At 56.8% G+C, this 19463-nt stretch overlaps 2 protein-coding genes across 6 annotated transcripts in view; both read right to left on the bottom strand.

The window, feature by feature from the left end:
- Positions 1–843: 843 nt before the first annotated feature.
- Positions 844–15330, bottom strand: ANKK1 (ankyrin repeat and kinase domain containing 1). The gene is given in 23 exon segments (XM_045077577.1): positions 844–942; positions 2896–2951; positions 4966–5165; positions 5167–5215; positions 5218–5275; positions 5277–5323; positions 5326–5403; positions 5406–5478; positions 5480–5598; positions 5601–5714; positions 5717–5942; positions 5944–6209; positions 6212–6238; positions 7197–7232; positions 7857–7937; positions 8620–8669; positions 8671–8714; positions 9033–9147; positions 9383–9534; positions 10854–11074; positions 11077–11153; positions 15132–15157; positions 15160–15330. Coding segments are annotated over 23 exon segments (2385 nt in total).
- A 2861-nt stretch (positions 15331–18191) lies between these two features.
- TTC12 (tetratricopeptide repeat domain 12) overlaps positions 18192–19463 on the bottom strand; it is a 50712-nt gene continuing 49440 nt past the window's right edge. For all 5 annotated transcript variants that reach the window (XM_013054855.2, XM_013054856.2, XM_013054853.2 and 2 more), the window contains one exon: positions 18192–19307. In XM_013054855.2, the coding sequence (XP_012910309.1) occupies positions 19202–19307 (106 nt within the window). In that variant the 3' untranslated portion in view covers positions 18192–19201. The remainder of the gene's footprint in view (positions 19308–19463) is intronic.

Genomic DNA, 19463 nt, shown 5'->3' with positions numbered 1-19463 from the left:
GAAGAGGGCGGGCTGATGGCAGGCAGACAGGCAGAGACGGGGTTGGGGGGGAGGCAGGCCTGGAGCAGTTTGGGAAGGTGCTGACTTTGGGAAGGTGCTGAGGGGAGGAGAGGGGAAGAGGGCAGGCAGGGGCGGGAGGCGGGGCAGGGGAAGGTTGCCCACAGCTGTCACGAAGCCTCAAGGCTTTCTGCCAGACAGCAGAGTGACAGCTAGAGGGGGCCGGGGGAGGGCCGGCTCCACCCCCTCCCCCCTCAACTCTTCAGGGGCAGAGGGATAGGTGGGGGGCCCCCCCGGGAACTCTGCGGGGGGAGGGGGCAGCCCAGGCTCCACTCTCTCCCACGAGGCCACCTGACGAGGGCCCTGTTTTGCTCCCCGCCTTCCCCGTGCTTCTGCCCTGAAGCCCATCTTTCTCCCAAGAATGACTTTTAATTGGTAAATGATCTGCCTTTATGGCCTGTGGCGTCTAACAGCCATCTCCCTCCCCACCGTCCCCCAGCGCGGGGTCAGGCACAGCTGGCACTTGGCACATGTCCTCGTGCATGTCGCTGAGTGACTGCAAGTCTTCAAGGCTTCAGGCCCTTGCTCTTCTCCTAGTGCCTCCTTCTGGAGGAGTCCCCGCGGGCCACCAGCCAGGGAGACGTCCTGGGCACTGGGCAGGCGGGTGATGCAGGAGACACTGCATTTCCTCCCTCCACCCACCGCTGGGGTCCTCGGTGGCAATTTCTGGGGCAACCATTGTGCTCCGGGCCCTGAGCAAGGTGCTAGTGGTGAAACAGGAACGGGGGACGTGACCATGGTATTTGCAGAGCTCCCCGCCCGGAGGGCGCTAATCCAACAATCTCACTACAGCTGCACAAACTGCACATTCTCCATAGCAGAGCCCTGGCTGGGGGTTGGGACACTGGTCACGTAGGTGACGACAATGACGTGGCACGCCTTGGTCTGGAATTGGTGAGGGCAAGAGGCTGGTGGCACAGAGGACAGCCTGAATGGTGGGGCAGGAGGCCCCTGAAAGAAGTGACTGCCTGTCCTACTTCCCCAGGGGTCTCAGAACAGGGACGGTCAGTCATCTGCAAGGAGTGACACTGAGGACTGGCCAGCCTTGGGGAGCAGCGTGTCCACCTATCCAGGATCCCTTCCCACCCCATCCCTGTCCCACAGACTGCGTGACCCAGCCTTGTGTCCCCCTACCTCATCGCTCTCCCAGGCCCCAGGACACAAGCATCTGTGGCCATTAGCTCCCATCCTATGCCTTGCCCCCGTGATACTGCCCTCTGCGTACCCCTGGCATCCGTCCACAGGGTCCCCTGTTACAGAAGAAGCTTCTCTCACGGGGAGGCCGACTGCCTGGACGGCAGGCTGGCCCCTGAGCCCAGGGCTCCAAATCTCCATCTTGCACTGTGCATTCTGTCTCCTGACCAGCGCTGAGCACGGCTGGAGGAGGCTAGCGTGCTGAGCGCATGTCTACCAAGGTGGGGAGACAGAAAGAGAAAACATCTGGGACCAGACTTTTGGGTCCCTCGAGTACCTGTGAATAGCCTGACAGCCATTTGGGCTGCAGAGCAAATGAGTTGGGGGACGGGTGTGCAGAGAGGGGAGTCATTTCTAGAGGGGTTTTAGTGGCAGATCAGAGTCTGGGCGTACCCTCCTGCCAACCAGATGCCCCTCACTCTGCTTCTGGAGAAGCCGGGTGGGGGCAGTGGCACCAGGAGACCAGAGCATCTCTGGAAGGGACGGTTTCCACCCTGGCTTTGGGGGGCCTGGTGGCGCAGGGACAAGAGGGTACCTGGTCCCTCTGTGCCATCCAAGCTCTGCGACCTGGCAAAGGCAGCAGGTTGAGTGCTGCTGGGGAGAAGCCTGATGGAGAAGGCAGCTGGAGAGGCTTTTTCCTTCTGCTTGGAGGCCTGGCAGCTCTGAGCCCATGCTGTGGCCCGACTCCTTCCTGAGACCTGGGCATGTGCAAGAGGCCAGAGAGAGGGAGGTGGGCTGGTGCCAGGGGAGAGGCTGGTACCGCTTGGGGGTGGGTGGGGCAGGCGACTTGGCACAGAGTTCGGGCAGGCGCATGCGGGTTTTCCCGAGTGGCCCCAGCCGCAGACACTGTGTGGTCACATGAGAGTAGGGTCTTCCCTCACTAGAGCATCCCTTCCTCACCCTGCGCCCAGCTGGAGGGTCTTGGGAGCGCACAGTTCATTCGGATTTTACTCTGCTCACAAAGTGACAGCAGTTCCCCACTGCCCCTTCCATTGAGTCCGAGGTCCAAGCTCTGGAACCAGGATGGACATCAGGGTCTCCCCGCGCCATCAGCTCTCCAGCTGCCTGCACCCCCAGCCTACTTGCTCGTCCACATTCCCTGGCCTCTGGGGTCCCTGGCCCCGGCCCCTCATCTAGTCCAGGCCCTGCCTGCCACCTGCTGTGTCCTTGTCCTCCTTCCACGCATGCATCTTCCAGAAAGCCCTTCCTGTCAGACCTGCTGCGCCTGGGAGCTGATGAGATGAGGACAGGTCAGGGAGCTTAGAGACCGTGTGGTCTACCAGTGCATGTGGCTACTTAAGCTTATTAAGCCACACTGGCCACGTCAGGTGCTCAGTAATACATGGGGCCGGCGGCTATCCTCTGGAACAGCCACGGACAGAGCAGGCTTCCACCTTCCCAGGACAACACTGGTCTAGAATGACAACTGGGTGAGCAGTTCAGGTATCTTTCAACTACAGTGAGGGAGAGAGGGTAATGGACAGACTTGTGGAGGGGGAGGGAATGTTCAGGTGGGACCTTTTGAGTTTAAGGGGCCTGTAGGGTCTCCAAGTAGAGATGCCCAGAAGGAAACGAGGGAGTTCCTATTTTCAATCTCCCCAAACTCCCCTAAACAGGGTTTGAAATTGAACTGGAGACCCTCACCTTGGGAACTACAAGGGCCTCAATGAAATCCAATTTTGAACGTGCCTTGGAAATCTCTAGAAGGGGGCAGTGTTGCAGTGGGATTCAGGGTAGACGCTGTGTGTCTGTGTCTGGCTCGGGTTGGTTTGAAAAGGGAGAAGAAGGTGCCGGTAGGCGATGCTAGGGCTGTTGGCCAGAGCTGGCCTGAAGCCCTCCGCTACCTCTTGGAAGAAGCGGGTAGAGAAAGCAGTGGTCTGGGAATCTCAGCCTGGTCCCTGGGATCATCAGGTTAGTGGGCTGAAATGATTCCCATGGGTAGTTCTGGCCCCATTATAGGACAACAGGCACACAAGAATCGTTTATCTTTCCTAGATCCTTTCTGCAAGGTCCTTCCTCAAATTTCCTCAAATTTCCAAGAGATAGCCCAGACACCACTGTCCCCTGGTGCCTCACTCCTGGCCGTCCCCATGGATTGATCTGAGCCCACTCGGCTTTGTACACATAGCCCCACACCCGCCCTCTGGCTCGTGCGGAAGAATCCTATACTGGGAGCCAGCGTGCAAGGATCACGGATGGCATGGAGCCCTCTCCCCTTCCCCCTTCCTGCTCTAACACGTTCTAGGGAAGACAGAACTCCCAGGGGGACTTTCAGCTACGAGTCTTGCTCTGGCAAGGAAGCCCAGGCCCAGGAAGAACATGGAGAATGGACTGGGCGGCCAGCGGAGTAGGAGGATGGAACATTCTGCTGAGTGTCACCTGCAGAGGTCCTCAGGAGTCCCTGCTCATCCAGGCAGGAGAGGAAAACCTGGGCTCCCTGGGGCTGCTGGCCAGTGATTGCCGTCATGGTGGTGCTAAGGAAGGAAGCAGGGAGAAGCTATGAGACATCAGCCTGCTCAACCCAGGGAGATTCTCGGCTCCACCTCTCACCCCATGCGGACAGGAGGCCCTAGTCCAGCCCAGCAGGACCACATGTGGAGGTGGGCCCACCACGTGGCTGGGGGGGAACGGGACAGTAGCTGGGGCAGAAGGTTCCTTTTCTCTGACAATCAAAGAGTCGGAGGGGCTGCTCCAGCAGTGCAGAGAGGTGGAGAGGTGCGGGGTGGGATTTTAGGGCACCCATCCTGCCCCCACTCGAACCTTCCACCCTGACCAGAGGTCAGCCATTCCCGGCAGAGCCAGGGCGGAAGCAGAAGCTGGTCAGTGTGTACAGCCCAGCCTTGCCCCCAGCCTGCCCCACAGCCGGGAGGACGGCCAGGCTGGCAGCCGGGGACCAGGGAGTGGCCCCAGGGAAGAGCGCCCGGAGCAACAGCTGTCTGGAGGGACATCCCTGTCCTGGGGCTCCACACTGGGCCCCAGGAAGCCATCCCTCACCCTCCTCAGCCCCTCACTCCCCACAGCTGCCCCTGCCTCCTCCTGCTGCGTGAACTTGCACACACACCACATCCCACAGTAACACTACTGGCCCCAGAAGTCAGCCCATCTCCAAAGGGAAGACTCCGATCCAGACCTCAGGGTTGAAAACTTAGCCCTGTACCGAGGCACAGTGAAGGGGTGGGGAAGGGAGGATGGAGCACCCCACGGAGCACTCGTGGGCGGCTGGAGCACAGCCTTCCTTCCCCTGCCGAAACCACATGGGAGACCCAGTCACCGGAGCCAGGGCAACCAGAAGGTGTGGTCTCTGTGGCAACAGTGGGCTGGCTGGGGCTTTCAACAGTGGCAGAAATTTCCTCCCAAAAGTGAGCTCCTGCCCCTTTTGAAAAGCCTGGCTGGTCAGGCCTGGCTTGAGATGGGGACCAAGTCACACAGGGACCAAGAGGGAGGGTGTATGTCCCTCTTCTCTGTGGTTCCCTGTGAGCTCAGGGGTGAACGACAGGTGGCAGGAGTCTTGGGGAGGAGGAGGGCTTGGGTCCCAGTACAGGAGGAGGAAGAGGGAGCCCCTGGCTCCCACCCAGCTCCCACCTCACCACCGGTTTCCCCCTCCCTCCAGGGGGAGATCACATTTCGGCTTCCACTCAAGGTCCAAGGGGCAGGTGGCAAGGACAGGGAAGGGGCCCTGCCAGCAGCCCAGAGTCACTTTCCCAGGCCCCCTACCTCCCAGGAAGCCCCCCCCCCGCATTGTCTGGCTTTCTGCCTGGGCTCCTGGCTCACCATCACCCAGAAGGGCCAGTGAGGAGGGCTCCTTGCCCACCAGGAGGGTGATTGTGCTCTGCTTTTGGCTCCGGAGGGCCAGCTGTGGGGGTGCACAGCTCGCCCTGTCCCGGATGCCCAGCCAGGCACCAGCGAGAGCAGCCCTTTGGGGATGGCCATGTGCCCTTGAGGGCTTTCAGGTGGGCTGGCATCAGCCCACCTTGCTGCGGGCAGGGGTATCTGCGTGGTGCTCCAGGAGGCTGAGGATGCTCAGGGAGACGACCCCTCTGGATGGCCAGGTGGAGAGGTGTCCAGCTCCCCACTTGGCCGCACTGGGGTCAGCGTCACACCACAGCAGCGCCCACGCCACCAGCTCCTCCCCGTGGTGGGCAGCTAGGTGCAGGGTGTCCCCTTCATGCCTCTGGGAGCTCCCACGTTCGCCTGCCTCTCTACCAGTAGGTGGACAACCTCCAAGGGGGCCCTTGTAGGCCGCGAGGTGCAGGGGGGTCCAGCCCTGCCGCCCTAGTAGCTCGAAGCCGGTCCCGTCCCTGAGCAGCACCTCCCAGGCCAGGCACTTACCCCTGGTGGCTGCTGTCTGCTCCGGTCAAGGGCATCAGGAGCTGCCCCACTTTTCAGCAGGTGACGGATGGCCCTCACTTCGCCTCGCTCCACCGCCAGGGGCAGAGGCATCCTCAGGTTTCTCTGCTGGGCTCCAGCTCGGCCCCCTGGCCCCTCGGCAGCTTGACCAGGCTGGCGTGGCCGAAGTAGGCAGCCACGTGCAGAGGGGTCCTGCCCTCGGCCTCACGCAGGTTGGGGTCAGCTTGACGGGAGGCCAGAAGCCGTGCCACATTCTCAGAGGTGTTCTGTGTGGCCAGGTGGGGCAGGGTCCACCCTCGTGCTCCTGGGCACCCACATGGGCCCCCGTGGTCCGGGGGGTGGGAGGGCAGAGCTGTCACCACTGCTCTGGGCTATAAAGGGCAGCGGCACCCAGCTGTCCTCCTCTGCCAGCTTGGCGTCCGCCCCGTGCTGCAGGAGCAGGGCACAGAGGTTGGGCTGCTGGTCCTGCGTGGCGATGAGGAGGAGCGTGTAGCCGCAGGTGCTCGGACCGTCCATGTGGACCTCATGAGCTAGCAGCAGCCTCACCTGTGCCCCGCACCACCGGGAAGTGAGGGGAGTGACTGTTCTCACAGCCATGCTGCTCCTCGTCCCAGGACGCGCTTCAAGTAGTCTCCAGAGTCTGTTTTGGGGAAGATGGGGTTGGAAGGAGGACCTCTGGCCTGGCCGCAGGTCATCTCGTCCAGCCCCCTGCCTCCTGCAAGTGCCAACCAGGAACAGAGACTCTGGGAGTGGGGGGAGCCTCTCCTGCTATCACAGATCCCTTCACAGCCTCCCATGTCCTGGAGGTCAGACTCTGGCAGCCCACCCCGTGCAGAGGGGGCAGAAGAAGGCCTGGGAGCAAACCCATGCTTCGCACCGCCGGACCTTAGCCAATTCCCTGCCCTCCCTGAGCCTCCAGATCCTGATCCATAAAGGGGCCACCAACAATGCTCACATCGTGCCACCGTTGCAAGAACAGCCTGGGTAGCCAAGAGCTTTCAGGGGCGTGCTTGGCACAAAGTCAATGCCAGCTGAAAACAGGCTCTATGATCTGAGCTTTGGCTGCTAAGGCTTCCTCCTGCTCTACCAAAAGTGTATCTGGACCAAAAGCAACAATTTCCAAAACAAACAAACAAACAACAACAACAAATATCCCTGCCCAGGCCAATTACTGCCCCAACCCCAACCCCCCAACCCCGCCCCCAAGATTCTGATTTAATCACTCTAGGTGGACTCTAGGTGGCCCAGGCATGAGGCAGCTTTCATCCCCCAGGTCATTCAACAATGCAGCCAGGCTTGCATGCCAATGCCTGCGACCGTCCCCCACCCCACCCCACCCGAAAGCCAGGACAGGAGTCAGGCCTTCTAGAAAACACAAGCCTGGAGGGGAAGCAGAGCCTGACCCCTGAAGGCATGTGCATTTCTGGAACCTGGAGCCAGTGTCTGGAAAGGGACATACCAATTTCTGACTTGGGATGAGCAAGGCAGAGGGTTGGGTCAAAGGTGGTGGGCAGGGGAGAGGTGGAAAGGGTGCAGCTTGAGTCCACTTTCTCCTCCCTGGGAATTCTCCAGTTCCAGCCGTGGCTCTGTGGACTCACCCCTGTCTGTTAGCTCTTGGCTGACCTCAACACTGACTTGCGCAAAGGGAATCAGAAGACAATGGGGCAGATTAGACCAGTGAGGCAGTTCTGGTCTCTGCCCTCCACTCCTCTCTCCAGCACCTGTCCTGGGAAGCCCCTCCCGTGCCATTCCTGCCGACAGCTGGGTCTGCAGGAAAGTCCTGAGCAGCGGAGAGCCTGCAAGAAGAGGTGGTCTGGGGCCTTGACTGCCCTTGGACCCTGTGGAGTACAGGGTGGCTGGCCCCGTGATTCGGCTAGGAGTCCCTGCTACCCCACGGCTGGTTCCGGTGTTAGGGAGCGAGGACGCTGGGGACACCGATGCCGGCATGAAAGCCTGCAGGCAGGACTCTGATGAGTCCTTCTCAGGGACTCTGAGCCACAGCCACCACTGTGCAAGTTAGGAACGGCTGTCCCCAAGTGGGCTGCCTGGCACGGCCAGCAGTGTGGGCCGAGCTGGCTCTCAGTCCCCATCTGCTCTCTCAGCCAGGGGACCTTGAGAAGGACAAGCCCATGCATCATGATTGTGGTCCCCCCGCCTCCCCCACCCCGGAGGTCTTACCCTTATGGGAGATGACCACCCCCCACCCACATACACACACATGCACCTCCCCAGGCTGGGGGAGACAGCTGGCAGGGCACCGTCCTGGACAGCCTTGCTCTCAGGGTCTGCCATAGGACCCTGGAACAGGGGCAGCAGTATGTCTGTCTCAACTGTGATGTCTGCTCCATGAAGGAGAAAGACAGAGAAGGAAGCAACAGGCTGGCCACCAGTTTGTTCCCCATTTTAGATACTCTAACGGTCCCTGTGTTCCCCCCCACCCCAAAATCCATTCCTGGATTCACATCTACCCACACATGCACCCTGGGACAGCTGGATCCCGGCTGTGGCTCAGCAAGCCCACATTTAGCAGGTCCCTGGCCCTCTGAGGGTCAGTCCTTTCCCATGAATGAGGGGACAGGACTAGGTGGGTGATCTCTGAGGGCTCACAGTCACACAGGTGTGTGTCTCCACAGTCGCTAAAGAGGTCCATCCATGCCCGTGATCTCGCAGTCTGGGAACATTTCACAAATGAGGGTGCTGTGGCCCCGGACAGAGCCCTGCTAACCGGAGGACTCAGAAGCAGGAGAGCCGGGCCCAGACCCTGCCGGTTTGGGTCTTCTCCTTGACCTCCCACGAGGGTGCACAGTGACCCAGAGAGATGGGCGGCAGCCTTCAGCTGCCCCCTCCCCCGCTGCCCTCCTCCAGCACCAAGATGCCACACAGGGCCACACAGAGCCCTCAGGAGTGGCCCAGGTTTCAGCCACCACCTCTCCTGCCCCCTCGAACCTCGGCCCTTGCTCGCATGCACTCCAGCCGCAGCCAGTTCCCAAGCTCCTACGGCGCATCAGGCCAGACAAGAACCTGGGGAGCAGAGCCTCTTCTTGGGGTCCCAATCCCACAGCATCTCCTCAGTTTATTGTCTTCTGGGCCCCACCTGGCCACTCGTCTGAGACAGGCTGTGGGGAGAGATGACAACGGTCACCATGCTGAAGGGGAGGCCCAGGCTGTGTGCTTTCAGGGCGCCAAGGGCCAGAGCAGCGGGCTGGGCAGGGTGGTGGGTGGCTCTGGGGATTTCCCACAGGGGTGCACACAGCAGGGGCAACATAAATGCACCATGAATAAACAGCTAGGTTACAGACTGAGATTCCAGCAGAGGAGGGAAGAAGGAGGGGGCATGGGAATCCTTAAAGCATATGCCGCTTCCCAACCCAAAGCCGCCTCTTATCCCGCCCCTGCAAGCCCTTAGCCTCTCTCAGTGCCTTCCGGGACCCCACCCGAGGCTGCCACACCATCTCCTGCCTGAATACGGTTTCTTCTGAGTGAGGCTCTGCTCCCCAGGTTCTTGTCTGGCCTGATGCGCCGTAGGATTCCCAGATGAGGATCCCAAAGCTGCAGACAGGACAGAGCGCCCCCTGAGTCACCTTCTCAGATACCCATGGTCACTCCACCCAGGAGGCCCCATGGGCCACACCCTCCTGGGCAAAAGCCTCTCCAGCCAGAGTGCCCCTTCGTCCTTCCTCCTCCCTGTCCCGTCATGCCCTTGGGACTGGGGGTGTCAGGCCGGGTGCTGATAACCAGCTCCCCCAACCCCGGAAATGTGGCATGGAGCCCAGCCGCCTCTCACCTGCACACATCGTACTTAGGTCCTACGGCCTTGTTACCTTCCAGGGACATCTCAGGGGGGCTGTAGCTGATGGTGCCCCACAGCGCTGACCCCTCCGTGTACTGCATCTGGATGGACTGTTCCATCCACTTGGACAGGCCAAAGTCCGAAATCTGGGAGGAAGCCACCAGCAGGGGTAAGGGAGCAAGAGTCTTGCCTCCAAAAACCTGCCTTGATCCTTCCCTGTCCCGCAGCCTCCCTTTTCCAGGGCAGTGGTGTGGTTAAGGGCCAAGGCCTCTCCCAGCTCTGCCACATGTGACCTCGGCATGATCTCAGACATGTTACTGATCTCCTCAGACCCTCACCTTCCCCATCTATAAACTGGAAATAACAAGAACACTTAGCTCATAGTGCTGGTATAAGCATGAAATGGGGGATAAGCAAAAAGCGTCTAGAACAGAGCCAGGCACACAGTAAGTACTTAACAGGTGTTGCCATTAGCCAGAGGGGTGTGGATAAAGTTGCCATCTTTTTTTTTTTTTAAGATTTTATTTATTTATTTGACAGAGAGAGATCACAAGTAGGCAGCGAGGCAGGCAGAGAGAGAGAGGAGGAAGCAGGCTCCCCGCTGAGCAGAGAGCCCGATGTGGGGTTTGATCCCAGGACCCTGGGATCGTGACCTGAGCCAAAGGCAGAGGCTTTAACCCACTGAGCCACCCAGGCACCCCTAAAGTCACCATCTTTGATGAGCTTCTGTTCGTCCACTTCTAAGGGCCCTGAATACACCATGTGTGTTTATCCCCCACTTTGCCTCTATCCACGGACTCATTCACAGGTCAGCTAGGCTGGGCACTGAGAATTAGGCAGCAGATTAAGAAAGATGAGACCCCAACACCCATTACTCTCCCAAGTGCTCACTCCAATAGGGGGTATAGTCACTAATGAAATAGTTTCACAAATGACTATAGACTTAACGAGTGCGGTTAGCAGTCTGAGGAGTCAGAGGTACTGTGAGGACATACAACAGGGGGCTGTTGGGGTAGACCAGGGAAAACCTCCCCAAGAGGATAGTGTTAAGCAGAGCACTGAAAGATGAGCATGACTCGCTAGATAAAGAAGGCAGTAAGGGAATACTGTTCCTGGCACTAGGGCTAGAATGTGCAAAGGTCCTGGGGCAAAAGAAGGTGGCACATTTTAGGAACTGAAGGCCATCATAACTTTTCTTGGGAATCATCTCATTTACACACATCCCCACCCAAAGAAAGCAAGGGGAGGGATGGGGAATATTCTACCCACAGTAGAAACAGAAGCCTGAGGTCCAGGGGAGTCATTGCAGGCATCCTGATATCCAGATTCAAGCATCAGACTCCACTACTCATCTCTTCGCCTTCAGTACTTGTCCATGAAGGGAGCTATTTTAAACTCTCAGCAGGCCAGGCGGGCTGGCTCACCAGCGGAGAGTCTGGTGTGGAAAGGGGGCAGGGAGGCCAACCGGGCCTTTATCTTACATGTTGCTATCTGGAAGGAGGTTGCCTGGCTTGAGGTCCCGGTAGAACAGGGGTGGCTTGATGCTATGGAGAAACCTCAAGGTCAGGCTGGTCTCAGGGGTGATGTGGAACTTGGGCTGCCGGGAGAGGCTGTGTGTGGGCACCATCTTCTCCAGGGAGCCGCTGGCCATGAACTCCATCACCATGTCCAGGGGCTCCCCGCACACCCGTAGATGGACATGATGTGCAGAAATTTGATCTTCTCCATTTCGGCTGCTTCTTCAATGAGAAGCTCCACATGGCAGCTGTGGGGAGGTGGGACACTGGTCGGGGAAGGAGATGACCGGTTCATTCCAACAGCGGTTAGCAGAGCAACAAACGAGGCTTCGTGCCAGGCTCTGGAGACCCCGAGAAGCCTCGGGGGCCGGCAAGGCAGTGCAGGAAGAGGGAGAGTCCTAGAAGGAGGCCCAGCAAGATGCCCTCAGTGGGGCCTGGATGGCCAAAAGCGACAGGACAGGAAGGGAAGGTGTCTGCTGGCTCAGGACAAAGCCCATTCCACAGAGGCGGCCATGAAAAGCCCCCCCCCACCCCATTTATTCTGGCAGTTGTCCATGTTTGCCTCCCCCAGGAGCTCACAAGCCCCCGGAGGACCAACATCACACCCCATGCTTGTGTTTTAAAGGCTCGCCTATTGCCGTTTGGATTATGAAAGTAATATAGATCCTTGTAGAAAATCAAGGGCATATGGGGAGCTTTATAGAAGAAAATTAAACCATCAGCAATCCAACCTGCCAGAGCTGGCCTCTGCTCATATTTTAGTATCTTCTTTTATACATACACGTGCAAGGAAGGGATCTCTCTCCTTTGCGCTCCTTCCTCCCCTCCCCCCTCTGCAGGCTGCTTTACAATCTGCTCTTCCAGTGTGAGTGGCGCGGGGCTTGCTCACACGGCCATTCTCCCGAAGTGAGGTCTGCAGTGATTGCACGTACTCCGTCTTATGGATGGACCGCAATCACCCCTCTGGCTTCCCGCCCCAGCCCATTGCGTGCACAGCACAATACATCGTTGTTGAATGGAACAGAAGTCAAGACTTAAGGGAAGGCCTTACAGCATAAGCGTTTGCAGACTCTCGTTAGGTTCACTGTTTGTGCCCACTGACCAGTAGATATGCAAATTGTTGAGATTGTTTGGGGATTGCGGGGATGGGGATTAAGGAGAAATGACATTTTTAAAAGCACAGCATTTGCAAAGCTGCTGCGTGGGCCCTGCAGTCGGAGGCTGCCGGGAATGCGCGTGCAGGGCGCCCGGGGAAGCCAGCCAGAGACTGCCGACCTCCAGAGAAAACCTGCTGTCCCTCACCTCCGGACAGGGTCGTTTTAGGTGCCCCTTGCTCCCGCCTCTACCTCTGCGGACTTTCCTATCTGTCTCCTCCTGTCCTTTCCAGTCCCAGGAACTGAGACACCTGTCATGGAGGGGGAAAGCCAGGGATCTGCCCTGATTTCAAACCCACTTATGCTCTGCATGACCCCAGGCCAGTAAACTCTCTGGGCCTCAGTTTCTTCTCTGTAAAATGGGAACGCCAGTTGCTTGCCCCAGCACCCAGACTCCTTGCCTCCGTGTCCCGTGTCTGCTTCTCATCTCTCCCCACCAGCCCCCGTCATGGGGTGTCTGGTCTCGATGTTTCTCTGAGAAGCTGTTGTTAAGGTGTGCAAAGACCACCCCCCCACCCAGCCCCCAGGGCTACAGCCTAGGAAAGTTTTCAGGTCTCGGTACATCAGCCAGTCCTGGGCCGGTCCTTGCCTTCTTACTCGGCACTGTCTCTTACCACCGCAGTATCTGTCGTGATCCTGGACACCTAAGTTAATATTTCCAGATCAACTGTTTTCTTGGAAGATCAGATTGTTCAACTTTCTTTCGGTATTTTCATCAAGAACATGTCAGGAGACTGTCAGTGTTATAGATAAAAATGATTTATTTCTGTATTATTTACTTATTTCCTGTCTTCCTCTAGATTCCTTCCTTCCTTAAACTATAAAACTTCATGAGGTTGGGACTTTGTTTCGCTTACTTTGTGCCTACAGTGAATGCGTTTCATTCCTGCCCTAGCGGTAATTAGGACTTAGAACAAATGACTCATAAATTTTCATATTGTTAGCTCAGACCTTCACCTGAAATCTATTTGACAATTCTTTTCAGCTGTTTAAAAGGCACCTTACACTCAACCTGTACGAAACCGAGCTCTAGAATTTCTTCTCCCAACCTGCACATCCTTTCATGTTCCCTTTATTAATTGTCATCACTCGGGAACAGACATTGGACGAGCCTTTGTTCCTCTGGGCAAGCCAACCTTCATGTTAACCTTGACACTCCTCTTCCTCATCATACCCCCCAGACAGCCCAGCACCAAGTCAAGTGAATGCTTATGTCCTAAATACTGCATAATGCGTTCCTTTCCTTCTATCACTACGTAGAAGCTGGATGGCGATCATCTCTTCCCTGAATAATGACAACCCTTAATTGTGGACCAGCAGCCACTCAACCCTTCCAATCCATCTTCCATCCTGCAAATTTGATCAACTCCTTTTTGTCACACCCCCCTAACGTGGTTGCAAACTCTCTAGTGGCTTTCCACTGCTCCCTCTCTCTCAACTCCAGCCCCAACAGCCTCTTCCTACCCTTTCACTTACTATATCCCTCCTGCCACAGGCCCTTTGCACTTTCTGCTGCCTCTTCCTGGAAAGTTTTCTCCACTTCAACAACTTTACTCACACTCATCCTTCACTCTTCAGTTGAGCTGTAATCTTGGGGAAGCCTTTTCTGATCCTGGTCAAACTCTATGAATAAGCTCTCACAGAACCATCAATCTCCTTTGTTGCTCTTCTCACAGCAGCGCATTTGACATCTCCACATGGAGTTACCTGATGAGTGCCTCTGCCCCCCAGGCTGCCAGCTCCAGGAGAACAGGGCTGTATCTGTTTGTACTCTTTATATCTCAGAGTCCAGCACAGCGGGCGACACAAACCATTCATCCAGTGAAGGAATGAAGGAAGAGGTAGAGAGAGTCCAGTGAACACACTTAAAGCTGCCAGTGTAGTCACTCCCACTCAGCAGACATCCATCATCATTAAATCCCTTGGCCCGTTCCCCCAGAGGCTTCCCAGAGCTTGGGATGGGAAAGTCGTTGTCAGTGCCCAACAATACAGTCTCGTCAATGCCATCTGTGTCCTTTCGACCTTCACTTCAAAGTCTCAATGATGTGGACAAACCCTAGAAAAACCCGACTGTACCCCAAGGCCAGCATGAGCGTGTTGAAGGAGGAAGAGGGTCAAGTTGGGGCTGTCTCGAGTGTGTGGGACCTGAGGCTCTGTCTTGGGGACTTGCATGGTGACCGAAGAGAACATGACATCCATAGAAGGTGCCAATAGGAGATGCCCCTCACCGGGCTCTTTGATTGATGGCCTGGGAGTCTTGGGAGAATGACACAATTCTCACATTCAGACTTCACGTCCTAAGTGTCTCCTTCAGGGCTGCACGGGGGTAAGCACAAGGCCACTCCAAGCAAATTGGATGGGAAGGAGACTTCCCATCTCAGTGGGAAGGAAGAGACAGGCGCATGCAGTGAGAAAGCGGCAGCCATGAGAGAAAGGAGGCATACCCAGGGTGGGCCATACTGCACCTGATGGAGGGGGCTGCGAGGGTGGGGGGGGTGGGGGAGGGGCGGGGGTCTGGTGGGGCTGGAAACAAAAGCAAGGACAGAGCCACGCATCCCCAGCTTGACTTGCGGGCAGGACCTACCCGAGCTCCGGCACACGGCCTGGGCAGGCTCTCAGGCCGGCAGGCTGGGCAGTCTCCAGTCCCCACACCTCCCCTGGCCTGCACTGGCTGGGCTGGGGCCAAGCCCATGGCCACAGGACAGAGAGGGAGTGCATGCTCCTCCACAGGACACTGAGAGTCGCTGGGCCAAGTGCCACAGACTCTGGGCAACCCCAGCCGGGCCTGGCGGAGAACCTGGGGCCACGCAGAGGGCCATCAAGGGCACACTGACACCCAGGATGAAGGGAGCCGGCCAGTCTGGGCAGTCAGATGGGCCGAATTGTTTCTGGAGGGTAGTTCCCTCCCCCCTCTCTGGCCCTCCGTGCGCTCCACAGAGGGGAACTGGGACCCCACCGCGTTTCAGGCGGGGACACAAGCTGCCGGGGCCGTGCCGGGGTCAAGCCCCGCACCCCTCCCAGGGGAGCTCCGGCTGTGCCCTCCGGACCGAGCGGGGCAGCGCAGGCAGGTACCTGGCGGCGTCCGGCTGAAGGCATGGGTGGGGGCCTTGACTGCGGACTCGCTGCACCTGGAGCGCAGGCCGAAGCCGCCGCGAGCCACACGGCGCCAGGCGCCCTCGAAGTCGTCGCGGGTGAAGATGGCGAGGCTGCCCAGCCGCTGCCCCAGGGGGCCATGGGGTCGGAGGCGGCCCGGCCCCTCCAGGCCCCGCATCCTCCATCCACACCCGCCCCAGGTGCAGGCGAGGCTCAAGGCTGGGCTCCTGGAGGCTTCCTGCCTTCCTGCCGCTCCGCCCACGGGGTGGGCAAGGGGAGGTGCCGGCCTTCCCGCCTTCCCGCGAGGAGGGGCGGAGCCTGCCCTGCGAGGGGGCGGGGACACCCACACCTGAGCCCTGGGCCCCCCCAGCCATGGGGCCCAGGGCTGAGCCTGGGAGGAGGGTCCGTTCCCTCTGGAGACACCCCCCCCCCCCAGCTCGCTTCCTCAGTCTCAGCCTTCCGTTGGTACCCCACCTGCCACCCTTGGGGCTACAGGAGGTGCTTGGGGAGGAAGGTGTCCTGAACGGGAGCCCAGAGAAGACCCTCCCCCCCCCCAATTTCCACCCAGGCATAAGTTGGGAAGTTGATTTATTTATTCTTGCTCACATGTACCAAGGGTTTCTGAAGGGTTGAGGACTGTGCTAGGGGTCTCTCTGCTGGGTCTGGGGACGGGAATGCACCCCTCCCCCTCCACTGGAGAATGGAATAAAAAAGTTGCAATGGGGATTTTCTGGTCTGAATTTTTTGACTTGACTGGCCTAATGTTACCTTTATTGTTGGGGTTTTTGTTTTGTCTCTGTCAACCAGTCTTGGTGTGCTGAAGGTCACCAAGAAGAAGGTCACCAAGAAGGTCAGCAGGGACAGTAGGGTGAGAGGCTGGGTGCCTGTCTGCAGGGAGCTCCCCTTCCTGACATTGCTCTCTGTCCCACCCTTAGAGGGACTGGCACCTCATTTGGGTTTGGCCATGGGGGAGGTGGACTCCTTGGCCCAGTTATGGGGTGGCTTGTTGCCAGGGACCAGGGATGAGGCTCAGACTTGTCATTTACTGAGTCTTCACTTTGTGCCCACTCTATCCACAGTGATCAGCCCACACTATCTCATTTAATTTATGCCCTGAGCTAAGTACTATGGCTATTCCCATTTTTACAAGCTTACAGGAGCTAAGTAACTTGCCTGTGGTCGTGCAGTTGGTAATTAGATGCCCCAGGGCTTGGATCTGGCTTGTCCTTGGCCAAGGCAAAAAGGCTCTTAATGCTGTTAAGATGGCCTTAAGAGCTTTGATCAAATCAAACAAGAACCCTCAGACTTGAGGCTCATTCTGGTGTGGTGCTGGGGTCATGGGCCCCGAGGCCAGGTTTGAGTAAGAGGGACCCCCTGCAGCAGAAATGAGCACTTGGTTTTCTGTGTCGGTCCATTTTCCATCAACCCTCAGTTGCTCGTGAGTGTAGGTGGAGCCCCACACTGAAGACAGAGCTTTGACTAACATCTCGCTGTCAGGACTTTGCCTGAGGCTAAAAGATATCTTTGGAAGCTGTGCTGGTAGAAAGGTCTGCATTCACTCTAACAATTTCCGCTTCTGGAGAAACTTATGGGTTATTTAGTCACAGTGGAAATGAATCTTTGTCTCTGACTTTTTTTTGGCAGGAAAAAAGGCAATGTGTCCCTAGGACTGTTGAAAGACTTTTCCACCAGTTAGAGCAGACTACACACGTGCCCGCACATTTGCATCTGAGTATGGAAACTTGGCACATAGGGTGCTGCAGAAGGGACTTCAGGCCAAGAAAGGGGAGCCTTTTGGCTTTCATCCAGCCCTGAGCTAGCCTTTCTCTCCTGGAAGAGTTACCCAGGCGTGTCCCAGAAAAGAAGGAGTGATGGATGCTCCAGGGAGCACTCAGGAGGAATTTGGAATGGAGGATGTCCCCTTTCCAGGCATCCAATGGTGATGGTGGTGAGGAGAGCCAGGGCTGGCTTTTCATAGAAACAAAAACTGGTTTAACAGACAACAGCCTATGGATATTTCCAGAATGATGATGATGTGGGAGCAGATGGCCAAAGGAGGTTGAGTCTTTTATGCCTTAAAACACAAGGGTAAAAGACTCCCAACTACTTGGCCTTGTAAGGGAGAACGTGGTCGGGAAGCAGAGACTAGGTAAGGGACTAATGGAGCTGGCTGCAGGACAGCTGGACAAGGGAAGGAGGGAATCAGATCACATTTTCCTGCCCCAGCCTTTGGTGTGGTCTGAGTGTCCTTCATTTCTCCCCGTCTCCTCTCCCTGCTCAATCCATGCCCATCCCTGCCAAGTCCTCCTTCCAGCTTAGGAAGCACACAGCTCAGGAGGCACCCCTTCCAGGGACAAGTCTCTGACCCCTGTGGCCTTTGCTAGACTAAGAGTCCTCGCTCTGTATGGCAAACGTCACACTAGCTCCAAAGGCATGTGATTTTGTGTGTGTTCACCCCCTTTCTCTTGAGCAGACCCCCGTTGAGAGAAGAGACTCTGTGGGTCTGTCTTCTGCATGTGCCCGGCACTTACCCGCCTAGCATGTGGTGGGCACTTGACAATGGAAGCCACTGTTCATTATAATATTTTAGTCCAAACCATTACCACCAGTGGGAGGTGGAAGGGGGGGGGCATGGAGAGTTTAAAACCAGACTTCACACCAAGCTGGCCCTTGTGCAAGTCCCCTAATGACTTTCCCTGCTAAATGTTAGCATTCAAACAAGTGCTTATTGAGCACCTGTCCCGCACTGACACTTTTCTAGGTTCTTGGTCACATCAGGGCTGGGAACTAACAAGAACTACGGAGTTCACATTTCGGTGGGAAGAGAGGTGGAGGGCAAGCAGTAAACAGTATGTTCTTATAAGCAAACGATAGAGCATGTTAGAATAATATGTGTCTGTGTTAAATTGTGGAAAGAAATGGGGCAGGACAACTCAACATTTAAAGTGATGCGTTCAGGGTAAATAGAACTCAGGCAGGATGAAAGGGACTAGGGGACAGACAAGGGCCCCTTTGGTAACAATGACAACTCAACTTGGCGGAAGCAGAAAGGGGGATTTATTATCTCCCATAACTGGGAAGCCAGTGATAGCCGCCTTGGACACAGCAGGATCTGGAGGCTCAAAATAATGATGTCAGGACTCTCAGCTCTTGGGCTGCTTTCTTCTGTTGACTCCGTTCTCTGAGAAGCTGAGGATGGTAAAGTCCACAGCACAGCTCCAAAATCATCCGCTATTTCCCTGGGCAGCATCAGTGAAGGAAGAGCTTCCCACACAAGTCTAGGCTGAGCCCTGATGGGCACTCCTCGGGTCACGTGACCATCTCTGAACCAATTAATAAGATGAAAGGGATGACAATGCTGTGATTGGCAGGTCCTGGATTCTATGTTTTCTGAAACCAGGGTTAGACTCGGGCTCCTCCTGAATCATGTGGTTAACCATGGCAGAGGAGTGGTTACCCCTAGGAAAAATCGGGGAGTCATTACCAGAACAGGCAGAATGGGGACAGGGCAAGCAAATACCAATTATCCAGTCTTTACAGCAATGGCACGTCAGAGGCTGGGACCCAGAGAGGGTGGCCGATGGCTCCAAGGTCACAAACCTGGGCTAGGGCAGGGCTGGAATGCCAGCTCTTGGTCCGCGCTGGTTTCAGAGTGCGTTCAGAAAGAAGCCAGTGGGGGTCACCTTTCCTAGCCTCTTACTGCTGAACGAGTGACATTTCCCAGCCACCCCTGCAGACAGGGATTCTCTTTCCTCAATGACTGTGGTGATGGCAGCACATAGCCAAGCTCTTTAGAAAGTTCTTATTCCAAAAATACTATTTCTACTTCAATTCCTGACCTGAATTTGATATGATTCTACTAGTTCTGACAAGCGGGATTGGGAGTGGGGGAGGCACATATTCCTTTATTACTTTTTAATGATCCAGAGACTTGGCCGTGTGGCCCAAGCAGGACCTGAGACCGAGAGCACTTTAAGGGAGGCGGGTATCCCCAGCAAACATTCAAGGAAGAGGTGAGAGCACGTCTAGCTGTGGTTGTCAGACATCATTCATTGGTGCTCCGGGAGCAGGGCTGGGGGAGGGGACAGGTCTCCCCTTCTGCAGATTGGGTCAATGGTGCACACCAAGTTGCTCCTGATGTGTATCTGAACTGCCCTGGGGGATAAAAGTCACAGCTGAGTCAGGTAGAAACAGACCTAGAAATACAACCACGTACGAGAGGGTCTGGTTTATCAGACACCATTCCTGCCTTTACAAACTGCTCTAGCACCGATCCCAGACCAAGGGAAGTCTGAAGACTTCCAACTGCTT

The sequence above is a fragment of the Mustela putorius genome, unplaced genomic scaffold (assembly GCF_011764305.1).
Source record: "Mustela putorius furo isolate JIRA1106 unplaced genomic scaffold, ASM1176430v1.1 tig00000198_pilon_pilon_pilon, whole genome shotgun sequence".
Taxonomy (NCBI): Eukaryota; Metazoa; Chordata; class Mammalia; order Carnivora; family Mustelidae; genus Mustela; species Mustela putorius.
This window is presented reverse-complemented; position numbering and strand designations above follow the sequence as displayed.